Source organism: Tenebrio molitor, chromosome 1 (genome assembly GCF_963966145.1).
Source record: "Tenebrio molitor chromosome 1, icTenMoli1.1, whole genome shotgun sequence".
NCBI lineage: Eukaryota > Metazoa > Arthropoda > Insecta > Coleoptera > Tenebrionidae > Tenebrio > Tenebrio molitor.
In genome coordinates, this window is record NC_091046.1 from 35,099,453 (window position 1) to 35,119,606 (window position 20,154).

General features: G+C 33.6%; 3 protein-coding genes across 4 annotated transcripts; 1 reads left to right on the top strand and 2 right to left on the bottom strand.

Moving 5' to 3' along the window:
- Positions 1-5,066: 5,066 nt before the first annotated feature.
- LOC138141156 (methanethiol oxidase) lies at positions 5,067-7,424 on the bottom strand. Its single transcript, XM_069061859.1, has 6 exons — positions 7,268-7,424; positions 7,013-7,164; positions 6,760-6,957; positions 5,878-6,344; positions 5,271-5,822; positions 5,067-5,209 (listed from the first exon to the last, which is right to left on the bottom strand). The coding sequence occupies exons 1-6, from the start codon at positions 7,278-7,280 to the stop codon at positions 5,161-5,163; spliced, it is 1,431 nt and encodes a 476-aa protein (XP_068917960.1). The 5' UTR covers positions 7,281-7,424; the 3' UTR covers positions 5,067-5,160.
- A 7,163-nt stretch (positions 7,425-14,587) lies between these two features.
- Positions 14,588-16,637, bottom strand: Vha26 (V-type proton ATPase subunit Vha26). 2 transcript variants are annotated; one of them, XM_069061963.1, is made up of 5 exons: positions 16,474-16,637; positions 16,174-16,349; positions 15,950-16,118; positions 15,854-15,874; positions 14,588-15,599 (listed from the first exon to the last, which is right to left on the bottom strand). In XM_069061963.1, the coding sequence occupies exons 1-5, from the start codon at positions 16,504-16,506 to the stop codon at positions 15,297-15,299; spliced, it is 702 nt and encodes a 233-aa protein (XP_068918064.1). In that variant the 5' UTR covers positions 16,507-16,637; the 3' UTR covers positions 14,588-15,296. The 2 variants fall into 2 exon arrangements, with proteins under 2 accessions (XP_068918064.1, XP_068918144.1); XM_069062043.1 differs by lacking the exon at positions 15,854-15,874 and having other exon boundaries at positions 16,474-16,635.
- Positions 16,638-17,261: 624 nt separating this feature from the next.
- ix (intersex) lies at positions 17,262-18,361 on the top strand. The gene is made up of 5 exons (XM_069062118.1): positions 17,262-17,436; positions 17,488-17,660; positions 17,716-17,777; positions 17,842-17,926; positions 17,986-18,361. Exons 2-5 carry the CDS (start codon positions 17,499-17,501, stop codon positions 18,196-18,198), a joined length of 522 nt encoding a protein of 173 aa, XP_068918219.1. The 5' UTR covers positions 17,262-17,436; positions 17,488-17,498; the 3' UTR covers positions 18,199-18,361.
- Positions 18,362-20,154: the final 1,793 nt, after the last annotated feature.

The window sequence follows — 20,154 nt, forward strand, 5'->3', positions numbered from 1 at the left end:
AGGTATAAATAAAGCTCGGATTATATGCACTAAAAAATGAAGAAAATATGCGCATATACAGGCTATCCCAAAAATGGCGGACTAACGATGCACTACGGTGTAGAAGAGATTACCGTAAACGTCAGAAAAATGTTTAAAAAAATTCTATTGGACTTATTTGTTGATTTGGCGGCCTTTGAAAGTGGCACTTAACAGGTCAATTACTTTGAAATATATGTATGAAATTGTCATGACAGCTACGTCTAATCGTACATATTATTACAAAATACAAGATCACTCATTACCAATATCTAGTCCTGCATAATAGAGAATTTAGAAGCTTTGGAAATCGAAAAAAATATTTTTTATTATACCTGAATCATAATCCCGGTTTTTGACACTAAAATGCGTGCGAAAAAGGGCCCTTAAAACACTAAAGCTTTAAGGGTCGCTTAGGTAACAACAAATTCACCTATATTTTCAACAATGGTAAATACACAATTTATAATAGCAACGAAACAACAACAATTGACCATTTCTATATCAACGATTAATGACACAGATTACTTCGGAAAAGGTATTTCAATTTAATTTTTTTGTTATAATTTATAATTTTCAGATTATGATACACGTTTATAAGGGCCTTTAAAGCACTTGCGACGTTAAAAGCACTCCGCTACGCGTCGTGCTCTTAAACTCGTCTCGCGTGCTTTAAAGGCTTCCTTATAAACTTGTATCATAATATACTATTAAATCCACTACGGTAACAATGCAAGGTAATGATGTACGAATATATCTTAGTTTACATTGTACATATTATCGTTAATAATGATAATAAAAATAATAAATTTTTTTGTCGGAAACATTTTTTCCATATTTTTTCATGTACATTTAAACATCCTCGATAAGGTAGTAAGTAGTTTGTACACCAATTTTGGGACACCCTGTATATGCACACTTTTTAACTAAAAATGCACTTAAATATGCAAAAATATGCATAAACATTCTATAATTATGCTCTATTACTATTATAAAAAAAGACATTTCACAGAATTAATCTATTTATTCAAAATTTATTAATATACAGTGAGCGGCAAAAGTATGGAATAAATTCATTAAAAATTAAACAAACTTTACTTTAAAAAAAATCTTTGGACGGGTCAATTTTAGTTTATAAAAATACCTATTTTAAAACCAAGTAAAAACAAGTCAAAAACTGTGTTATAATTATAAAAAGTGCTTAAAATTAAGGAATTAAATGTTTGAATTGCCATTCCCCAGTTTGTTGACAATAAACAAGTCTATGAAGAAATTCCTTGTGTTTTAGTTTTATCTAGTCTTATCCCCGCACCCAATCAAAATTAAAATTTCTACAATCTATACGTTGTGTTTCTGTTAAATGAGCCATTTTCGAAAACGTTTTGTAAAACAAATAACACAAACGATTGAAACTGAAACTATTTGACTGTTTGATTTATACAGGGTCTATCAAAACTGGCGGACCAAAATAATACGGTGAAATCATCATCTTGTGAGAATAATAGGAAAAATATTTTTTTAAATGTATCCTCATTGGATTTTAAAATAAGAACGTTGTTAATTGACCAATCGCGTGTAGATATAAAATTACCTTAAAAAATTATATTAGTAACTATCGAAACAAATTTGATTGTTGCAAAGACATAATACATAATTGAATATTATGTCATAATAAATTATTTCTGACAATTACAAAAGTCATTAAAAACGCTTAATGTTTACTTCTTCAGAATATTTTTATATGGACAGTGTGATGACACTGATGAGAGTGCCACAGTTGCTGCTCAGAAGTACGCAGTTCATTTTCCCAATAGGGAACATCCTAGCAGAAATACTATAACCTAAAAACGTCCGCCATTGCACAAACAATGCGGATACCCAAATATGCATATGCAACATTTGAAATGCATTACAAATAAAGCAAGAAAACTAATTTATAGGTAACTTAACATCAACAACAGGATTGGTTAGTTTAAATTACTTCTTTCCTAATCACTATTTAAGATAGATTTTTTTTAACATTTTTCCTATTATTCCCAGAAGATGATGAATTCACCGTATTATTTTGGTCCGCCAGTTCTTATAGACCCTGTAAACTTGATTTTTTGACTTGTTTTTGTTCGTTATAAAATTTATTTTTTTCCTGATGTAAGATAACAAATTTTTTATTCTGTCGTTTAGACAATTAAAAGGGATATCAGAATAAAAAAAAATAGGGGGTTTCTATTAAAAAAAATGCCGATGATGTCATCACTCGAAAACAAATGATTCCTTGGAATTTTGTTTGGGATTAAAATATGTACCTACATATAAACTAAAATTGACCCGTCCAAAGATTTAAATTATTTTTTGTAATTTTAATGAATTTATTCCATACTTTTGACAAAAAAAATCTGGAAAATTGGAGATATATGCACTAATATGCATTTTTCCCAAAATATGCTCAAGGTGCTTAAAATATGCAAAATATGCATTTTCAAAATGACGTAATTTCATTCAAAATTTGTTAATACGCCCAGAAAATCCAAAATTTTGTCTATATACGTCATAGAAACAAATATGCAATTTGCATAGAATCCGAGCTTTAATTATAAACATACCAGCCTCATACGAAAATATCGCTTTTGTAAATGTGTGATTTGGTTTTTCACATCTTATACAGGTCATTATAAATGCTTGTCTCATCGCACCAGGCGTTGGTGACGTAGTAGAATGTGCCCAAAGCCTCATAACATGAGTGAAGACTAGTATCGCCGGTAGGTGGCGCTCCTGGCGGTAGTGGAAATTTGTCTACTATAGTATATTTTTTCCTGGTATTTACAAAATTTACGAAATTCTGCAACGAAATGCGACCTCCCTATCTTATTGGTTAGTGGAATAGTGTAACCAATAGGACGATCGCATTTCGTTGCAGGATTCTGTAAATGGCGCGCGCAACCGCCTACCAGGAAAAAATATTCATACTATAGTTTGTCTAACGTTGCGAGGCTGACGGACATCCAAGATTTGTGTACGCCAACTGAGATGGGACAATCATTTATAATGATCCTGTACAATTATACGAATTAAACACACTAGCAGACAAAAAAATAACACTTCAACATAATCAAAGGTGTACTTTCCCATCTTAATCTTTACTATAAAGTTTATCATTTTGTAAAAATTGTTTTTTGTTGAAGGTAAAATAAATTAGATTATTTTTTGAACTTTGTACGTACTCGTATGTACTACCCCTTATCTTACGTACGATATGCTAGAAAATGAGATAATAAAATATCTGCAAACAATAGTGTGTAAATTAGTAAAATATTTTATATATTGCAACTCAGATATTAAATTAAATTGTGCAAACAAGCAATCTGTTAAAAATTATTAGAACGTAATGATGATTAAATTATTTTGAAAAAGAAATTCTACAAAAAACAATAGTTATTTCTTTTTTGTATCACAAGGCCAGAAACTGCACGTTTGCGAGCATGAGTACGGATTGCTCTACGAGTCGCAGTCGAGTATTGCAAGTACGAATGCTCGCAAAATAGTTTCTGGATGTGTGATACACAAAATTTTTTGTGCCGACTTTTGTGTTGGCAACACTTAAACATTTAAAATGTAAAATCAACATCGCTCTTGTTTCCTGACATTTTTTAAATTTAATTAATTTGTTTTTTTTTTACATTTTCCTGAAACATTTGGTGTAGTGGATACACCAGCCCATATTCAAGAAGTGGCTCAAAACAATCAAAACACTTAAAACGTAATTTTAATCAATTAATTTTAGTTAAATATTGCTTCTTTGTAGTTTGTACATTATTGTAAATAGAAAAACATTTTTAACGAGCCATGCACAGAATTAACATTGACGCTTGACAGAATTCTGATAACACATGCCAACCGAAACCAATGAGAACTCAAAATCCCTACGTTTTGCTGGACTAGGCCGGCAACGCATGTGTTTTTGGACGATTTCGAAATCTACAAACTACCGAATTCCGGCCGGAGGCACGAAATAGTATACAGGGTGTTTTCGAAGTTGAGGTGTTCCTTTTAACATGTGATAGTATGCGTTGTTCTAAAGAGTTTTAGCCAAAATCACCTTAGTAAAATGTGTACGACAATGAAGATACAATAAATTAATTTTTTTGAAATTTTTGAAACCGGGCCTGCTCAAATTTGCGCTGATTTGTTAGAAATTAGAATTGACAAAAAAAAAATCAAATGAGCATGGACGTTAATCAAAAATACTGTCAGAGTTGTCATCTAATTAGTCGGAATGGCTTTATCATTACGAAAATAATGAGCTCACAGATATGTTGCTGTATGTATGGGCAACGTTATCACGTTATCAGAATGCAGCTGCGGCGTCCAGAGAGTACGCAGAGCGATTTCCAGAAAGACACCATCTTGGGCCACGTCAGTTATTAATCTAGTACAGCGGAGAAATAGACAGGATCGGACTCTAAATTTTAGAAAACAATAAAAATATACAATCAATTATCTCCGTTAATACAAACATTTTACTAAGAAGATTTAGGCTAAAATTCTTAAGAATAAGGTATAGTATCTCGTGTTACAAGGAACACCTCAACTTCGAAAACACCCTGTATTATGATACAAGTTTATAAGGAAGCCTTTAAAGCAGGCGCGACGAGTTTAAGAGCACGACGCGTAGCGGAGTGCTTTTAACGTTGCAAGTGCTTTAAAGGTTCTTATAAAACGTGTATCATACACTATTTTTTTTATACCTGCACTACAATCTGAAAATTATAACAAAAAAAGTAAATTGAAATACCTTTTCCGAAGTAATCGGTCATTAGTCGTTGATGTAGAAATGGTCAATTGTTGTTGTTTCGTTGCTATTATAAATTGTGTGCAAATATCTATTTACCATTGTTCAAAATATAGGTGAATTTGTTGTTACCTAAGCGACTTTAAAGCTTTAGTGTTTTAAGGGGCCGATTTTGCACACATTTTAGTGTCAAAAACAGAGATTATGATTCAGGTATAATTAAAAATAAATTGTGTAATATTAAAATTAAAATGGCCAACAATTTGTGACTTTTAGATATATTTCACGTATATAAGATATGTAAATGCCTCGATAATTTGAGAGGTTATTTAACAAAATTACATGACATTACATTTTTAGTCTTGCGCAAGCCAGATGTCGGACGTGCAATCCCCTCCTGGATATCTGTAACAGAAGGGCACCCATCATATTCAACGTTTGAAGGTTCAAACAAAAAAGTACGAACCTCATTTCGTGAGCCAAAAGAGGTCCGTCTGGTTCTTTTCCGAAATCAACTAAGAAATTTTCGTCCAATTTCATACCACCTTTTTCAGTGTCAATATCAATTTTGACTATAGTCGCCCCATGTTCGACAGTTTCTGGGTAAAACTGACGATCCCAAGGTGAAAACAAACTCGAGCTTATGTACAAGCGTTTTCCGTCGAGTGACAATTGCATCATCTGAGGGCCACCGAAAATGCGTCTTCCTTTTACGTAAACAGGATCTGGTTGTTCCTTTAGTTCCAGGTCTTCCAAGACTTTGATCTTCGAGTCTTTCAAGATTTTGCCACCCAGGAATAATTGTCCTGTCAGTTTAGGATGGGCAGGGTCAGTTATATCGTACTGTCTGACATCGCCATGAAGCCAGTTGTTTAGGTAAAGATATTTGTCGTCCAACGAAATTACGATATCAGTGATCATTCCATTGATATAATCTGAATCCCACCCTGATACCTTCTTAGGTAATATGTCGATAACTTTATCCACCGCCCAGGTACCATCACCCTTCAGGTAAAATCTAGGAAAAGAAATTAACTGATGAAGAAATATGTGACATTTGTTTATAGTGCAACCTGTATATGTTGGAATTTACACCACAACCTACAAAACCTTGTGGTTGTTTTGGATCGTGCAAGAATCGAATTTCTAACGGGGTAACTCCATCCAGACCTAAATTCACAGTTTGAATGAGCTCTCGTTTGGACCAAGAAAAGAAATTGAGAGAGCGTCCGTAGATTTTGGGGTCCAGAGGGTCAGAAGGGTCAAATCCACGTTTGAATATTTTAGGAGCTCCCCATTCCGATGATACCATTGCGTCGAAATATGGTTGATACCAAAAATCGTAATTAAAAACTCCCCCTTTGTTTTTGACCCAGTTTCCCTTCACTTCAAAGGTTTTACCATCCAACAGTATAAAATCACATTTTCCATTTCCTTCAGTGTCGCCCATTGTCGATATCATTACCTCTCCACTTGCCAAACAATGAGCTGTATGCGGAGTAGAGCAATTGAAACGATGCATTTCTTCAGCTTCGACCACCTGATAATAAAATAATAAATTACAATATTGAAAATTGAATATTTTAATTGATTACAGCAAATAGAATCTGTTTGGTTGTTTGGTCTTTGACCCACTTCAACACGACCTAAGGTCTTACATCTCAAAGTATGTAGGTACTTAAATTGTTTTTACAAACAATTTTGATCCATTGAACTTGAATGTTAACAATATATGTAAATAAAAGACATTTTTTCAGTGAACAATATGTTGCCAAAAACAAATTTTCTTGGAAAATAAATATGAGAAATGTTAAGAAGACCCATGTGTACGTTGGTGCAAGCAGATAAGCTATTTTCCCTTATCTATTATTTATGATATGTACATGTTTTTGAATTCTAAGAATTAGGTACACATTACATAATTTTTTTCTTGCAGTATTGTACATTTCTGTTACCTTGTGCATAGTGGGAGCTCGAGGATTCTTGCCGGTGTCAACAATATAGATTCGATCTGAATTCAAAGCCGGCAGAATTAACTTGTCTCGCACTGGAACTTCGCAACATCCTTTGGTGACATGACAGCTGGAGCAAACATTCCAACCGCTGTGATGCAATTCATCGTTAAGTCTTCCAGTTTTCAGTCTGTGAATGACCTAACAAAGAATAATCAGTAAGTATGAAAATTAAAAAAAAAAAATGTGTAATAACCTGACAGTAAGTAGGTGATAATGGGTTGACGTCAACAGTTGCTAAGAGGTCGGTCTTTTCGGGGGTTTGATTGGGTTGAATACACACCACATAGAGTAACTCTTCCCTTGGGCCATTTTTCATGGCATCCAAGGGGGTAGCAAATCCTGGACCTGATAATTGAAATAATCACCAATAAATAATTGGTAAATATTTGACCTCGGGAGCAAGGTCAGGTTCAGATTTATTATCATAATAGAGAGAGTCAGTACTTACCAGTTGACGGCATGTTGAAGACTGACTTTATACGAATGTTTTAAATGTAAATCGAGCATTAAAATGATACTCAGGAGCTCAGGAACAAACAAATCACGAATGGATAAGATATGTTCGTGTGTAGTTTATAATGTAAATACTTATTCGATGTTTTTTTGGTACGTCAGTATATAAATGAATATGACGAAGATGAAGATAGAATGATAACGGGGGCAAGGAACAAGACTAAAATAAACTGTATTTCGAAATTTGCGAATCAAACTGTAATAATTTTTAAAACGATAGCAAGTTTTTGATAATATGAAGATAATAACTTATTAATATAATATCTTTTGTTTTTACTGTTACATATTTTGTGTTAAATGATTAAATACCTGTGTGACCTTCCATCTGACGTAATTGTTAATAAAAATTAACTTTTTCTGAATTACTTATAAGCACCTCCAAATTTCACATTATCTTTTGTTATATTTTTTGAATCAATTGTTCTTGAAGTTTCCTTTACACTATTGCATAATAGTTATTTTTATATTATGTGCGTGAAGTGAGTGTTTTGTGCATGAAAAGGTCTTTTTTACGCGGATATGCAGGTCGAGGCAGTAAAAGTCTTTGAATGCACAAAAAACATCTTCACGCACGAAATACATATGCAATATTTTTTCTATATGTAATTGCTTTCAGAACTAAATTTTAAAATTCAAATTTTCGAAGGAAATGTGAAGTATCAACGCAATGACCATGTTGCTAGGTAACTAATAAAAAACAGAAAAAGTTGTGTAATGTTTCTAACTATAGTTACTATAGTAGTATAGTAGGTACTAACAATGTAAAAAAAATGCACGTAAGAAAATGACCCACTTCACACGTCGATAACTATGCGTGAATATGTATCAATTTTTTGAATCAATTATAGAAAAAATAACTATTCAATATACGATTAGTAAACTAGTCTCAATTACTAACAAGTAACTATGGTAGCAAGTAAATATGTATGTAAATAAAAATTGTAATACCTGTTCACGTTGGGAAGAACAGCTGTGGTGCAAATGACTGATCTATTACTATGACAACTCATATGAAAGTTAATGCCAAATGTGTGCGATTTGCACCACTAATGTTCAATCCAACGTGAACAAGTATGTATAGTATGATGAAAAAGTCTTTGGATCGCGATAGCCATGAAGTGTAAAAACCATCTATAGAAATATTTACTTCTACTGCCCGTAGTTTTTATGCGTACTTGAAAGTAGCACTAATCTCTCACGGAACTCATTTAAACATAAACGAGGCGAATAAACCCAATTACATAAGATATCTTGTTAATTCCACGGCAACCATAATCCAAAGACTTTTTGATCATACGATACCTATTACCATTAAGTAAAAACGTTATAAAATAATTTTTAAAAATCATAAAAACAACAACTTGGTAACGTAGATTAAAGGAGTTGTTTTTGCGAAATAAGAAACTTGAATTTACTTAATTAATTTATTCTTATTATCTGTAGGTATAGTTTGTCCAGCGAGAGATTGGTTCACATAAAAGTCACTAAATTCTACTTAGAGGGAGTAGTACAGTTAATTTCAAAATTATAGAGTACACCTAATTTTCTACAGTGTAAAATGCACTTACATTTTTTGTCAAAGATCAATGTCATTTTTGACAAACAAAATGTCTAATCTAACCGAATACGCGAAAGTGGTCATTCTTTCCAAATTAGAAGAAGGGTGGTCGATCCGGAGGTTAGCCCAATATTATAACATCGCGAAGAGCACCGTGTAGAGGATAAAACAGACAATATAATGGTGCTCTACAATATCAGCGACATTTATGTTGTCAAACTTACCTAACTTATATAAAAATATGACGGCCAGGCATCTTCACATGTGGAAAAAACTGTAATAAATCGACTTCTTGATTTTTGAGATGTACTCGATAATTTTGAAATTAACTGTACCTAGCGCATGTAAAATTTGAAATATATGCTTTAAGCAGTAACATTTTTGCCATGAAATTATGCTCTAATTAATGTATTCTAGTGCATTTTGTAGTGTTGGGTTAATTTAATACAATTTAAAATCTCCCAATCTCTCGCTGGACGAAGTTTACTTACTTTATCAGATGAAACCTTTTGCTAAAGGTCGAAGGACATTTGCAATCTATCGTCTGAATTATTACAACAGATAGTCACCATATCTAGCCAGAATGTAATTAACGACAGTGTATGACGAATTGAAGAGTATCGTAGATGTAGTTGAATTTCATACTCTAACAGGAACAATTATTTGTGAAATGTGTAGGGAAATGTCGCTATGATGGCACCCCAGGTGCCAACATTGGCGCTATTTATTTGAATTTATCCAATTTGACACTTACTGGTGGTGCTATAAACCACAGTGGTAATGCTGTAATACATAGTTGTGTGCCAGTAGAGTTCATTTAGCCGTTACAGATTGACGTTGAAATTATTTGCGAGTACAAAAGTTTTTCCTTATCTTTTATAGTGTTGAAACTTTAACTGGAATAAAATTCATAACATGAGCGATTTTTGTAAAAAATCCCGCAACAGGTCGATTGTTGTTTTTCCTGGCCTACATTTTGGTGCATATGGTTTTTGCATATCTCCTCCCGGAAGAACACAACCATCCCTAACTTTTTTTTTAAATGTAAGGGTATACCAAGTGACACCTCGTTTGAAAGGCCACTTCGCAAGGAATACAACGCACTATTTGTTTCCTGAGTATTTTCAAAGCCTACGTGCTAAAAAATAAAAAGCAATTTTACAAGTTAAAATCTTTTTAATGCAACAAATATTCAAAATGAGCACCGTTTCTTTCTTGGCAAATTGCAAATCGATAGTAACATGCATCCCTTACGTTTTGTAACATTTCCGGTGAGATTTGCCTAATTTCATGCCTAATACGTTGCTTAGGGTTATCAATACTGTTCAGTTTTAGGCATGAAATGAGGCAAATTGCACCGGAAATGTTACAAAACGTAAGGAATGCATGTTACTACTTATTTGCAATTTGCTAAGAAAGAAACGGTATCCATTTTGAACATTTTTTGCATTAAGTAGTCTTCAACTTATAAAATGGGTTTTTATTTTTTAGCATGTAGGCTTTGAAAATATTCAGGAAAAAAATAGCACATTGTATTCCCTGCTGAATAGCCTTTCAAACGAGGTGTCACTTGGCATACCCTTCTATTTGAAAAAAAAAAGTTAGAGGTGGTTGCGAACTTCCGGAAGCAGATATGCAAAAACCATATATGCCAAAATGTGGGCAAGGAGAAACAAAAATCGACCTGTTTCGGGTTTTTTACAAAAAAATACCTATGCCCAAAAAATGTTCGTTAAGGTTTTCGAAAAAAAAAAAATTTCAAATTTAATGTGATAATATCATTCATATGACATACAGTTGTACCCAACAACAAATAATATTGCTGTATTGTACAGTCGCGGCCATTGACAACAAAGACACTTTGACAATGCCAAAATTTTGGCTTTGTAAATGAGATTAAAAGTGAAGTTTCTCAAAATGTCATTCAAACATCATAAATCAGAGGTGTAGAACATAAAATTTATTGCAAAAATAATTCTTGAAATAATAAATTAAAGAAAACAACGAAACGGTAGTAATTAATATTTTATTTGAGCGCCATCGGCATCAACGGCATCTCCGCATCTCTCATCTTTTGAAGGGGTCTTGGCATCGACAGTTCATGTCGGGGCTCCTGCTTGGCCAATTCAATGTCGGCACATTGTTCACTTGAAAAAAAATCTCTAATAATATGAGCCATATGAATTGTCGTGTTGGAAAGTGAAATCATTGCCAAAAACTTAAGTTACTGACGGTAACATAGCGTTTTGAAGAATATCCGGTATACCACCGCCGTTAGTCTGTCGTCGATAACTATCATATATTTAATACTATACACACCCCAAGTCCTCGTAAGGTCCATGTCGTAAACTTATCCAGCCTCAAACATTTATCGAGAATCTTCCACTGCGATTGATTTGACGAACGTATTGGTCTGCAAATCGTTCCCTAATTGGTCGATAGGTACCTATACACGAACACGTCCATTGCTGCATGACTGGAAAGTCTTTTCATCCGAGACAATTATATTTGCCCAAAAGTTATCGTCATTTATTTAAGTATTGATGGCCAAAACGCTAAAACGGTCTTTCCCTTTTGTTTGCAACAGTCAAAACAATATTGTTAGCCACAGATCGAATTCCCAAGTTCAGTTTGTCTTATCCTTTTGCGCCCCGTTTTTGTTGAGTCTGGAAAATTTGTAGCAATTTTGGCTCGTATTAAAGTGGCAAAGGGATTTTCTCTAAGGAAGTTGACTAACAACGCATCATCATTACCCTGTGATACCTTCTTCCTTCCCGTGCCTTGCTTTTTTCCGATGGTCCCAGTTTGTGCAAATTTACGTTTTGCCAATAACACAGTGTTTTTATCTACATTAATTTCTCTCGCTATGGCCCTTATAATCACACCGTCCCTCAGTCTGGTGATGATAACACTTTTTGCAAATCAAATAATTGCGGCATTTCAAAAGTTACGCACGACTCTGATCTAATATGTCAAAAACTGACAGTGACTTTATAGTCTTTGATGAAAACCCTGTTTACGCTAATCAAATTTCGGAATTTATACAGAGTGTTTAAATCTTTCCTGTCCGAGATTTCAAAGGCCGCGACTGTACCTACATTTTGTAGATTTACTATTGCGGGCAAAAAAAGTGGGACATCACCGTCATTGTCTTGACTTTTAATATGAAATAACCCTTATCTGATTCTAACCCTACTTTGAATTGATTGACGTTGTCATTAAGTAGGTACGGTCGATGGACAAATAAAACTGGGACACTTAAAATTTAATCTATGTAAATCAGACCATTGAATTGTCAATATATTTGTCAGTGTCTATATAATATGTCATACCAAAGTTAACCTATTTGTGATAAAGCCGTAATTAAACGATGCAAATTTGTAAATTTTGACTTATGTGATTGTCATTTTTGTCCCAGTTTTATTTGTCCATCGACTGTACCTATTGTAGGTTGTAGGGAATGATTGTAAGTAAAGTTGACTCAAGTTGCAAAAAACCACTTTGCCTTTTGCAACAGCTATTTTATGCCATTAGTAAATTGAAATTACTTTAAAACTGTACTTATATGGAAAATATTCAATGCAAACTATGATTTTCTGGTTCCTTTGTGCCTTTATCTGATTCAAAAATATGAAAAAAATGCTGTTGCAAATGACAAGTGGTTTTTTGCAACTTGCGTCAACTTTACTTAAGCACGTAGTGGATATTAATTTAATGCGAAGTCCCAATCAAAATCTACCTCTATCAAAAGAAGAGGGCATTTGGAAAAGGAAAATAGGAGTATAAAATAAATTTTTAAAGTGTCAGCTAGAATAGTGTCAAAAAAATGACAATAAATCTTGAACTACATCGAATTTTTCAAAACTGACAGAAATTTGATGTCCCACTTTTTTTGCCCGCAATAGTACACGGAACTGAAACATCGTAATTTTCTTCCGGCATTTCTACAAATTTTTTCAAAATGAATTGTTTTATTTATGTCGTTTCTATAGCGACGCAGCGACATGTCAGCCGAATTTATTTTTATCGACAGCGAAGGAAATTTTACGTGTTCATTTTATAGGTATAGTGTTCCCATTTATAATTTGGTTTTACTACCAGCCCTGTTGTCAGGGAGTTAAATACCCCGACAATAGGCAACTACCGCTATAAATCCTAGGACTGTAAAAGAAGGTCTCTTCTCTGTTGTCTGACCAGGCTACAATATCTTCACGTCTATTGCCAAAACCACAACCCCAGCCCCTAATAATTACAATTGCACTGCCATAAAACCAAATTATAAATGGGAAAACTATACCTAATTACAAATTTTCGGTTGCACACAAAATGTTGTGTACACCATGGCTGCGAAATCCTTTGACGACCTTGAGATTGTCTTGCCTCGGCCTAAACGACCTCGGCATCAATTTTTCTCTCGGTACGTCAAAGAACGATTTCGCATCCTTGATATACAAATAACTATTCTTTGGGATTATGTAGGTAAGTATTTGTCATTTTTTGTAGATTTCTCCTTTTTTCTCTGGGGAGCGAGTTCTGGGACACCTGTATAGCTACACATTTAGAATTTATTCAGTGATGAAAAGGAAACGAAAACATAGTACGGTTGCGGTTAATAAAATCTGAGCAACGATTTGACACTCCGTGACTTTTCCATTAAATTTGGTAAATCAGGCTTTCACCTCATTATCTTAGAGACGCATGCACAAATACCACGTATTAATTCACACCTTCCGTGAACAATAAATAACATGTTTATTGTTTATTGCAGAAACATAAGAACATTGTAAGAGAATGTAACAAAAAAAAACTACCTACCTATATAAAAACTAATATTTTGTAGCAGCCCCATTTTTTCCGGATTGATGCTACTAAAACCTCAGTATAGTTTCGAGTTAATTCGTTCCACTCTTTTTGAATTCTATTCCATATATCATTGAAGTTTTCTTTATCATTAAACCTCACACAATTTCAATGGGGTTCAAGTCCGGACTGCGCGAAGACCAAGACAGAACTCGTATTCCTTGCTGCTCCATCCAATATGAGATAATTCTAGGTGTATGAATAGGACAATTGTAGTGCTGATAAATAAAATTACTTTGGGGGAAGACCGCATTCACTGATGGTAGAATGATATTTTCCATGATATGAAGATAGACCTCTACGTTATTTCTGCCTATTATACAGAAAAGCTCCTGGCTATGTTGAACCTGACTACTACCCTCCTTTCTGACCAACCCTCTTCCAGTAATGTAACAACCCTTAATTTTTCTGCAAGAGATAAATGTGGCGTTTTTTTCCGTTGACGTTTACAACATGACAGTTTTCCAGGTGACTACCCGCACTTGAGCAACAATCTAAGTCATATTTACAGTAGGAAAATGTACTGCTCAGATGACAAAATGAGATTAGAACTAAGAGATCTTATTTGCACAAAATAAAAACTATCAATTTGGTAGGTACCTACATTTTTATGAATCGCCTCTTTGATGCAGATAATTAATAATAACGTGACTGGATATAGCAAGGCCAATCATCATTGCGCACAATATTTTATCTGTGATGATCGCGTGTTCAATGTTTTTCTTGATATAAAATTTAATAATATACGCAACTAATGCAATTAAATTTGGAAGATGCTTGTGAAAACTTCAGTTTTAAGAACAAGGAATGTAACTGGCGTAAAATAAAACATCGCAGTTAAAATTAATATCTTGTGTAATATACCTATAACAATATAACAACCTAACCCTTGGTAACGATGCTTTTTGTAAATAGTTCCACCAAACAATTATTCTGTCAGTATAAGCACCCTAGATAAGCACGATCTTTTTGAAGGCAAATTCCTCTCATCGTTCACTACTAGTATTTTCTTAATTATGCTTTCGTTTAATAAAATTACCTTGATGTTGAAAAAAAAGACGATACTGAAAAGTAAACATTATTGTAGCCGCCTGTATCTATCATTTGTTTGTGACTTAATTAATTTTATTTATGAATTGGCATCTAAACATGCATACCAACGAATTACTTCATCTCCTATTAAATATTTACATTTATTAATCATTAGTGATACCTACAGAAAGCGAATTAAATAACAAAACAAGATTCAGCTTAAGCTGCAACATAAAATGTTCTGAAGCATTTTTTATATGTTTTTATTTTTAACATCCAGCTATTTACACGGGAGGTTGTAAAATTCTAATTACATGACTTTACCAACCACCACAACTCTGAAGCTAAATTTTAACTACACAAAGAATGGAATACATTTTTATAATAGTTCTCTATAAACTGAATACAATAAAGTTCCAACACACAATTTAATTTACAATTATTATGATGGCGCATTTAATTTATAATGCGTGGAATTAAAATTACATGAAATGAAGAGAATTGTCTCCTTAATTTAATCTGTGAATTTACGGTTGACATTACGTCCAAACAATGCTGTACGGATTTCTGGAACAAGCTGCTGGGCAATCAATTCTAAACGAGCTTCCAGGGTGTTGTTGATCTTAATTTTTCCTTTCTGAGCATATAACTCGACGCCCCCAGTAGTTTCAGATGGAAGATGAGTTTCATCATCAATTTTAAGATGTACATCTTTTCCAGTGCCATCTCTGTATTTTGTTGCAACCACTGGGAGGATGCCTTGTACTATTGTCCTGTCCTGCGATCGGACTCTCACTATAATAGTATTCTCAAACAACTACAAACAGAAAAAAACTTTAATATCTGGTCAATCCCAATTGGAAAACTATTCTATACTAGACTAAGCTAACTTATAACTAATTTATTATTCAGATGTTAATATCATCAGATGTCCAGGCTTCATGCTGGGTTAACTGTAATACCTAACTATAACCTAACTAAAATAATAATCATATGCTAGAGTAGTATGCGACAGATTTTTAAAGACAACTAAAATTTCCTAGACAAGAAAAGAAGATTTTAATGTGATACCTTGTCACTGATTCCCAAGTACTAAAAAAACGAAAGTGAAATGAAATAAAAATAAAAGTAGGAATGCATTCTCTTAGCTTAAGGTAAGATTAATACCTGGTAAAGACTTTGAAGGATGAGAGCCTCCAGGAGTTGTGAATACTTGGCTTGATCATGTGTAATTTCTCCAAGACGTTTGCGAGAGTCATCCAACACACTGTGAACATGATCTTCACGCACTTTCAACACTTTTAGACGTGCCTGATTGAGCATGTTCGATGATTGACTGAAATGTATCACATGACATTATTACAACTCACACTATAATATAATTTACATACATTTTCTTCTGCAATTCAACTTGCTTTTCCTTCTTTTCATAATATTCCATGATCTTCAACCTTTGTTGTTGGACAAGACGGCCTTTTTCAATGTTGAATTCTTCTTCCGCTTTAGCGTCAATTTCTTCGGCTTTTTCATTGGCTTCTTGTTCAATGAAAGCCATCATATGCTTGATCTACATATTAAGTAGTATTAGTAGCAGCAATGAAATATTAGTGCATTTTAAAATAAATAAGTTACAATATTAACATATTTAACATGACAGTGACCGTAATTTTTTATTCTATTTAATTACTTACCTGCTTTTGTACATCAACATCGCTTAACGCCATGGCTGTGGGTTGTTAATAATCTTTCAAAACGAAAAAATACCCTTTTAATTGGCGACACTACACCGACAACGCCTATTACATTGAATTCAGCAACGACAGCTCGTGACAGCCTGATTGATCATATGATTTTGACCTTATGAGTCTCAAATTCACGACTAGGTAATTCAATTTAACAATTAAAAAGAAAAGAATACTTCAACATAGGTGCCTTAGATCTTAAATATCATTTAATTTTTTTATATAATAAAATTTGTCGAATAAAACGTGCTAAATATTAATTATTTGATAAAAGATGCTGATTTGATGTCCATCTACAGGTTTCTATCTCAACTATTATAAAACAGAAATCATTTAATCATTAGTTGAATTTTAAATCTTTTACCAAGATATTATTTTTTGAATTCGCTTAAGAATTGATGGATACTTAATGAAAAAAAAAACGGTCATCCCTATTTTATATTAGGGACTTGGATGTCACTTGTGTCAAAATGTGAACTAGAGGTTATGAGACCTTTAATAATAATTTCTTTGCTCATAGAAGAGTTTTCCAGCGTCAGTCCAAGACGTTATTAATGATTAGGTATGAAAGAGATATTAATTCACCATCATCGCAAATAACTAAAGATTTGTCAAAATTTAAGATTTTTATTTGTTTTAAATTTCCGTCACAAATAAGTATTTTAAATTTCCATTGGACAATTGGTGTGGTGAGTGGTGTAGTGTAGGGTGTGGGTGTACCTAGTAACCACTAGTGCCAACCTAACGCCAACAACGGTAGTAATGGTACTTTAGCGTTATCTCTGACATTAGTCAGCTGTTAAATGTTTATGTGATCAATGATTGTTTTTTAATTTTTCATTGTCCCTATTCATTGATCCATTGCCCCTATTCAGTGATTGTTTAAATTATTTAACACTAAGTTTAAAAAAGGTATTAAGAAAAAGAATCTTTTGAATATATTTTTTTATTATTATCAATTAGTTTTGTTGAAAATGAATGTTGTGGGAATGGGCATGATTCCTCAACCTAATCCACCGCCACAGCAACAACAACAGCAACAGCAGCAGCAACAACAGCAACAACAACCACCACCACCTTTAGATAATATTTCAAAAATAAAAACTCTCGTTGGGCCTTTAAGAGATTCTCTCTCTGTAAGTTTAGATTATACATTCTAATATACATGTTTGTTAAGTGTTTTAATTTTAGAATACCATAAAAACTGCAGCACAAACTTTAAATCAGAACAGCCAAGTAGATGCAGGTTCATGGTAAGTTTAAGCTGAAGAGTTTTTAGGTTTAATAAAATGTAATTATGATTTCTTTGAATTTTAGGAAAGGTGTAGATGTTCCGATACCACGTTTTGATAAGGTTTTAGAAGAATTTTACTCAATATGTGATCAAATTGAGTTACATTTGGTAAGGAATAGTTATTATTCCAAGTTGCAAATTTTTGTTATAAAATTATGCAATTTTAGAAAACTTCCATCAAATGTCTTAGTCAAGCTGAGAGTAGTAATCGATATTTACATATACCTGTTGCTCCTCACAGAAGTGAAAATCTGGGAATGAATGAGAATATGCTGACATATCCACAGTTTCTTGCCACGGCCAGTGCTCAAGTGGCATATGCAAAAGAAATACATGACACATTAATTGCAGCAGCGCAGAATATTTCACCTTCTGATTGATGTTTTCAACATTTTTAAAAATCAAATTCTTATAAGGAGAAACTTTGTACAATTGTTTAAATAATTTACATGTAATTTATTTCATCATGTTTAATTGAGTTTTTTGTTTGATAATTGTAATTATTACATATAATTACTTAAATAAAGTCAAAACGAAACATGACAGGGCGGAGCTTAGGATGCGCGCTCTCCAATTTAGCGCTGGCAGGGGTGTATCATTCAATCGTTAGTTTAGGGGCAAAAACTTAACCAAAACACAAGGTACGTTTTGTTGGGACATAACCGGAATCGGTTTATGGTGGAACGACCGTTTTATTGGTGCACAAAACCGACTCCGACGAAACTTTTCATTCCGTTAAAACTACATAGAATGGTCGGTTTGAATGTTAGAAAGTGGGGATTTTATGACAAAACTGTCAAAAATTTTAAGCCGTTTTGTTGGTGGGATGCATTCCGTTCAGTCTGGATGACCCAACAAAACGCACCTACAATTTTCTTCATCTGATGAAAGAAATTGTACACCAAGGTCATCTACTTTTGTTGTAGAACCTCTAATAGAATAATGAAAACTATTCAGAACATTCCCCTAACATCCTGTGTAGCGTAAATAACAGAAATAGTATATTTCAAACCAAGGTAAGAAAGTGGTTTCTTGCAGACCGCAGGCAAAGATTATAAACCGAGTCGTAGACGAGGTTTGTAAGTGCCTAAGGTCTGCAAGGACACTTTCTTAACAAGGTTTGAATACAATTTTTTTCCCTACCGGCACAACTTTGTTGAAAAAAGTCAAAAAAGATGGTTATATTCGTGATTAAAACGAAAATTTTGAGAATTGTGTTATTTGTTTAATTAACTTGTCATCGCATTTGAAGATTTGAGGTTTGTTCGAAAATTTGATATAAACAGGGTCAAGTAATCTACCTACCTAGCTTATCTGTTTATTTTCCAGATTATATGATTGACCTACCGACTTACTTCATTGAATTGGCTTTCATTTATCAATAACTTATTTCACTTTTGACACTTTTGACATTTGTATTTTGGTACAGTTTTACCTTAAACATTTCAATATTAACTTTCTTACCTTAGCGAGAAAGTTGAATTTTCTCACCTCAAATGAGGTATCCACAGCCTACATTTCTAACCGGTAGGGAGAAAAATATTTTTTTATTTTTGACTCCGTCACTGTCAGACGTAAGCTGGATTCAACCGTTCTACTGTCGCGAGCAATAAATTTTGGTCGTCAATGTCATTTCAAAATTTGGTTAGATTGCAAGGAGGTTAAAGTAAGAGGAGGGAAAGCGCCCTATGCTGGTAATGCATTGAAAGTGATGCCAAATGCCAATCGTTCCTTCTCCAGCAACCTTTTATGACCGCGAACGTCCTTGAACGGCCCACCGGGTATCGCATCGCTTTGACGCCAGTGGCGTTCCTTTAACCCCCGCAACAAGGTGTTAAGCGTTTTTATGTTACAACAAATGCTCCAGTGCGCCCCGTCATGTACTTATAGTTTTTTCTGAATTATAAATTTACTTCTTTTATTTTTGTTAATTTTTTTCATGTACTTTATGTTACAAATTACAATAAATGCATCTGTGCGCCCCGTCTTTTCTACGCCACTGGTACCATCCCCACCAACCACCCTTGTTTAGCAACCTTTTATGGTTCTGCACGATTTGCTGGGGGTGGCATCACTTTTTCAAACTTGCTTTCCCTCCTCTTACTTTAACCTCCTTGTTAGATTGTCACAAATTTAAACAATTTCCCTGCCTGATTATGCCCACGTCAAAAAATTTAGAAAAAAATGACAATGTCATACAACATGATGATAGGTTATGAAATTTACGATTGCTTTACAATGAAGCATTTTCGATTGCGTCAAAGAAAGACCTTGATGACCAAATTTTATTGCTCGCGACTGTACATTCGTGATGTCATGTTTCGTTTTGACTTTAC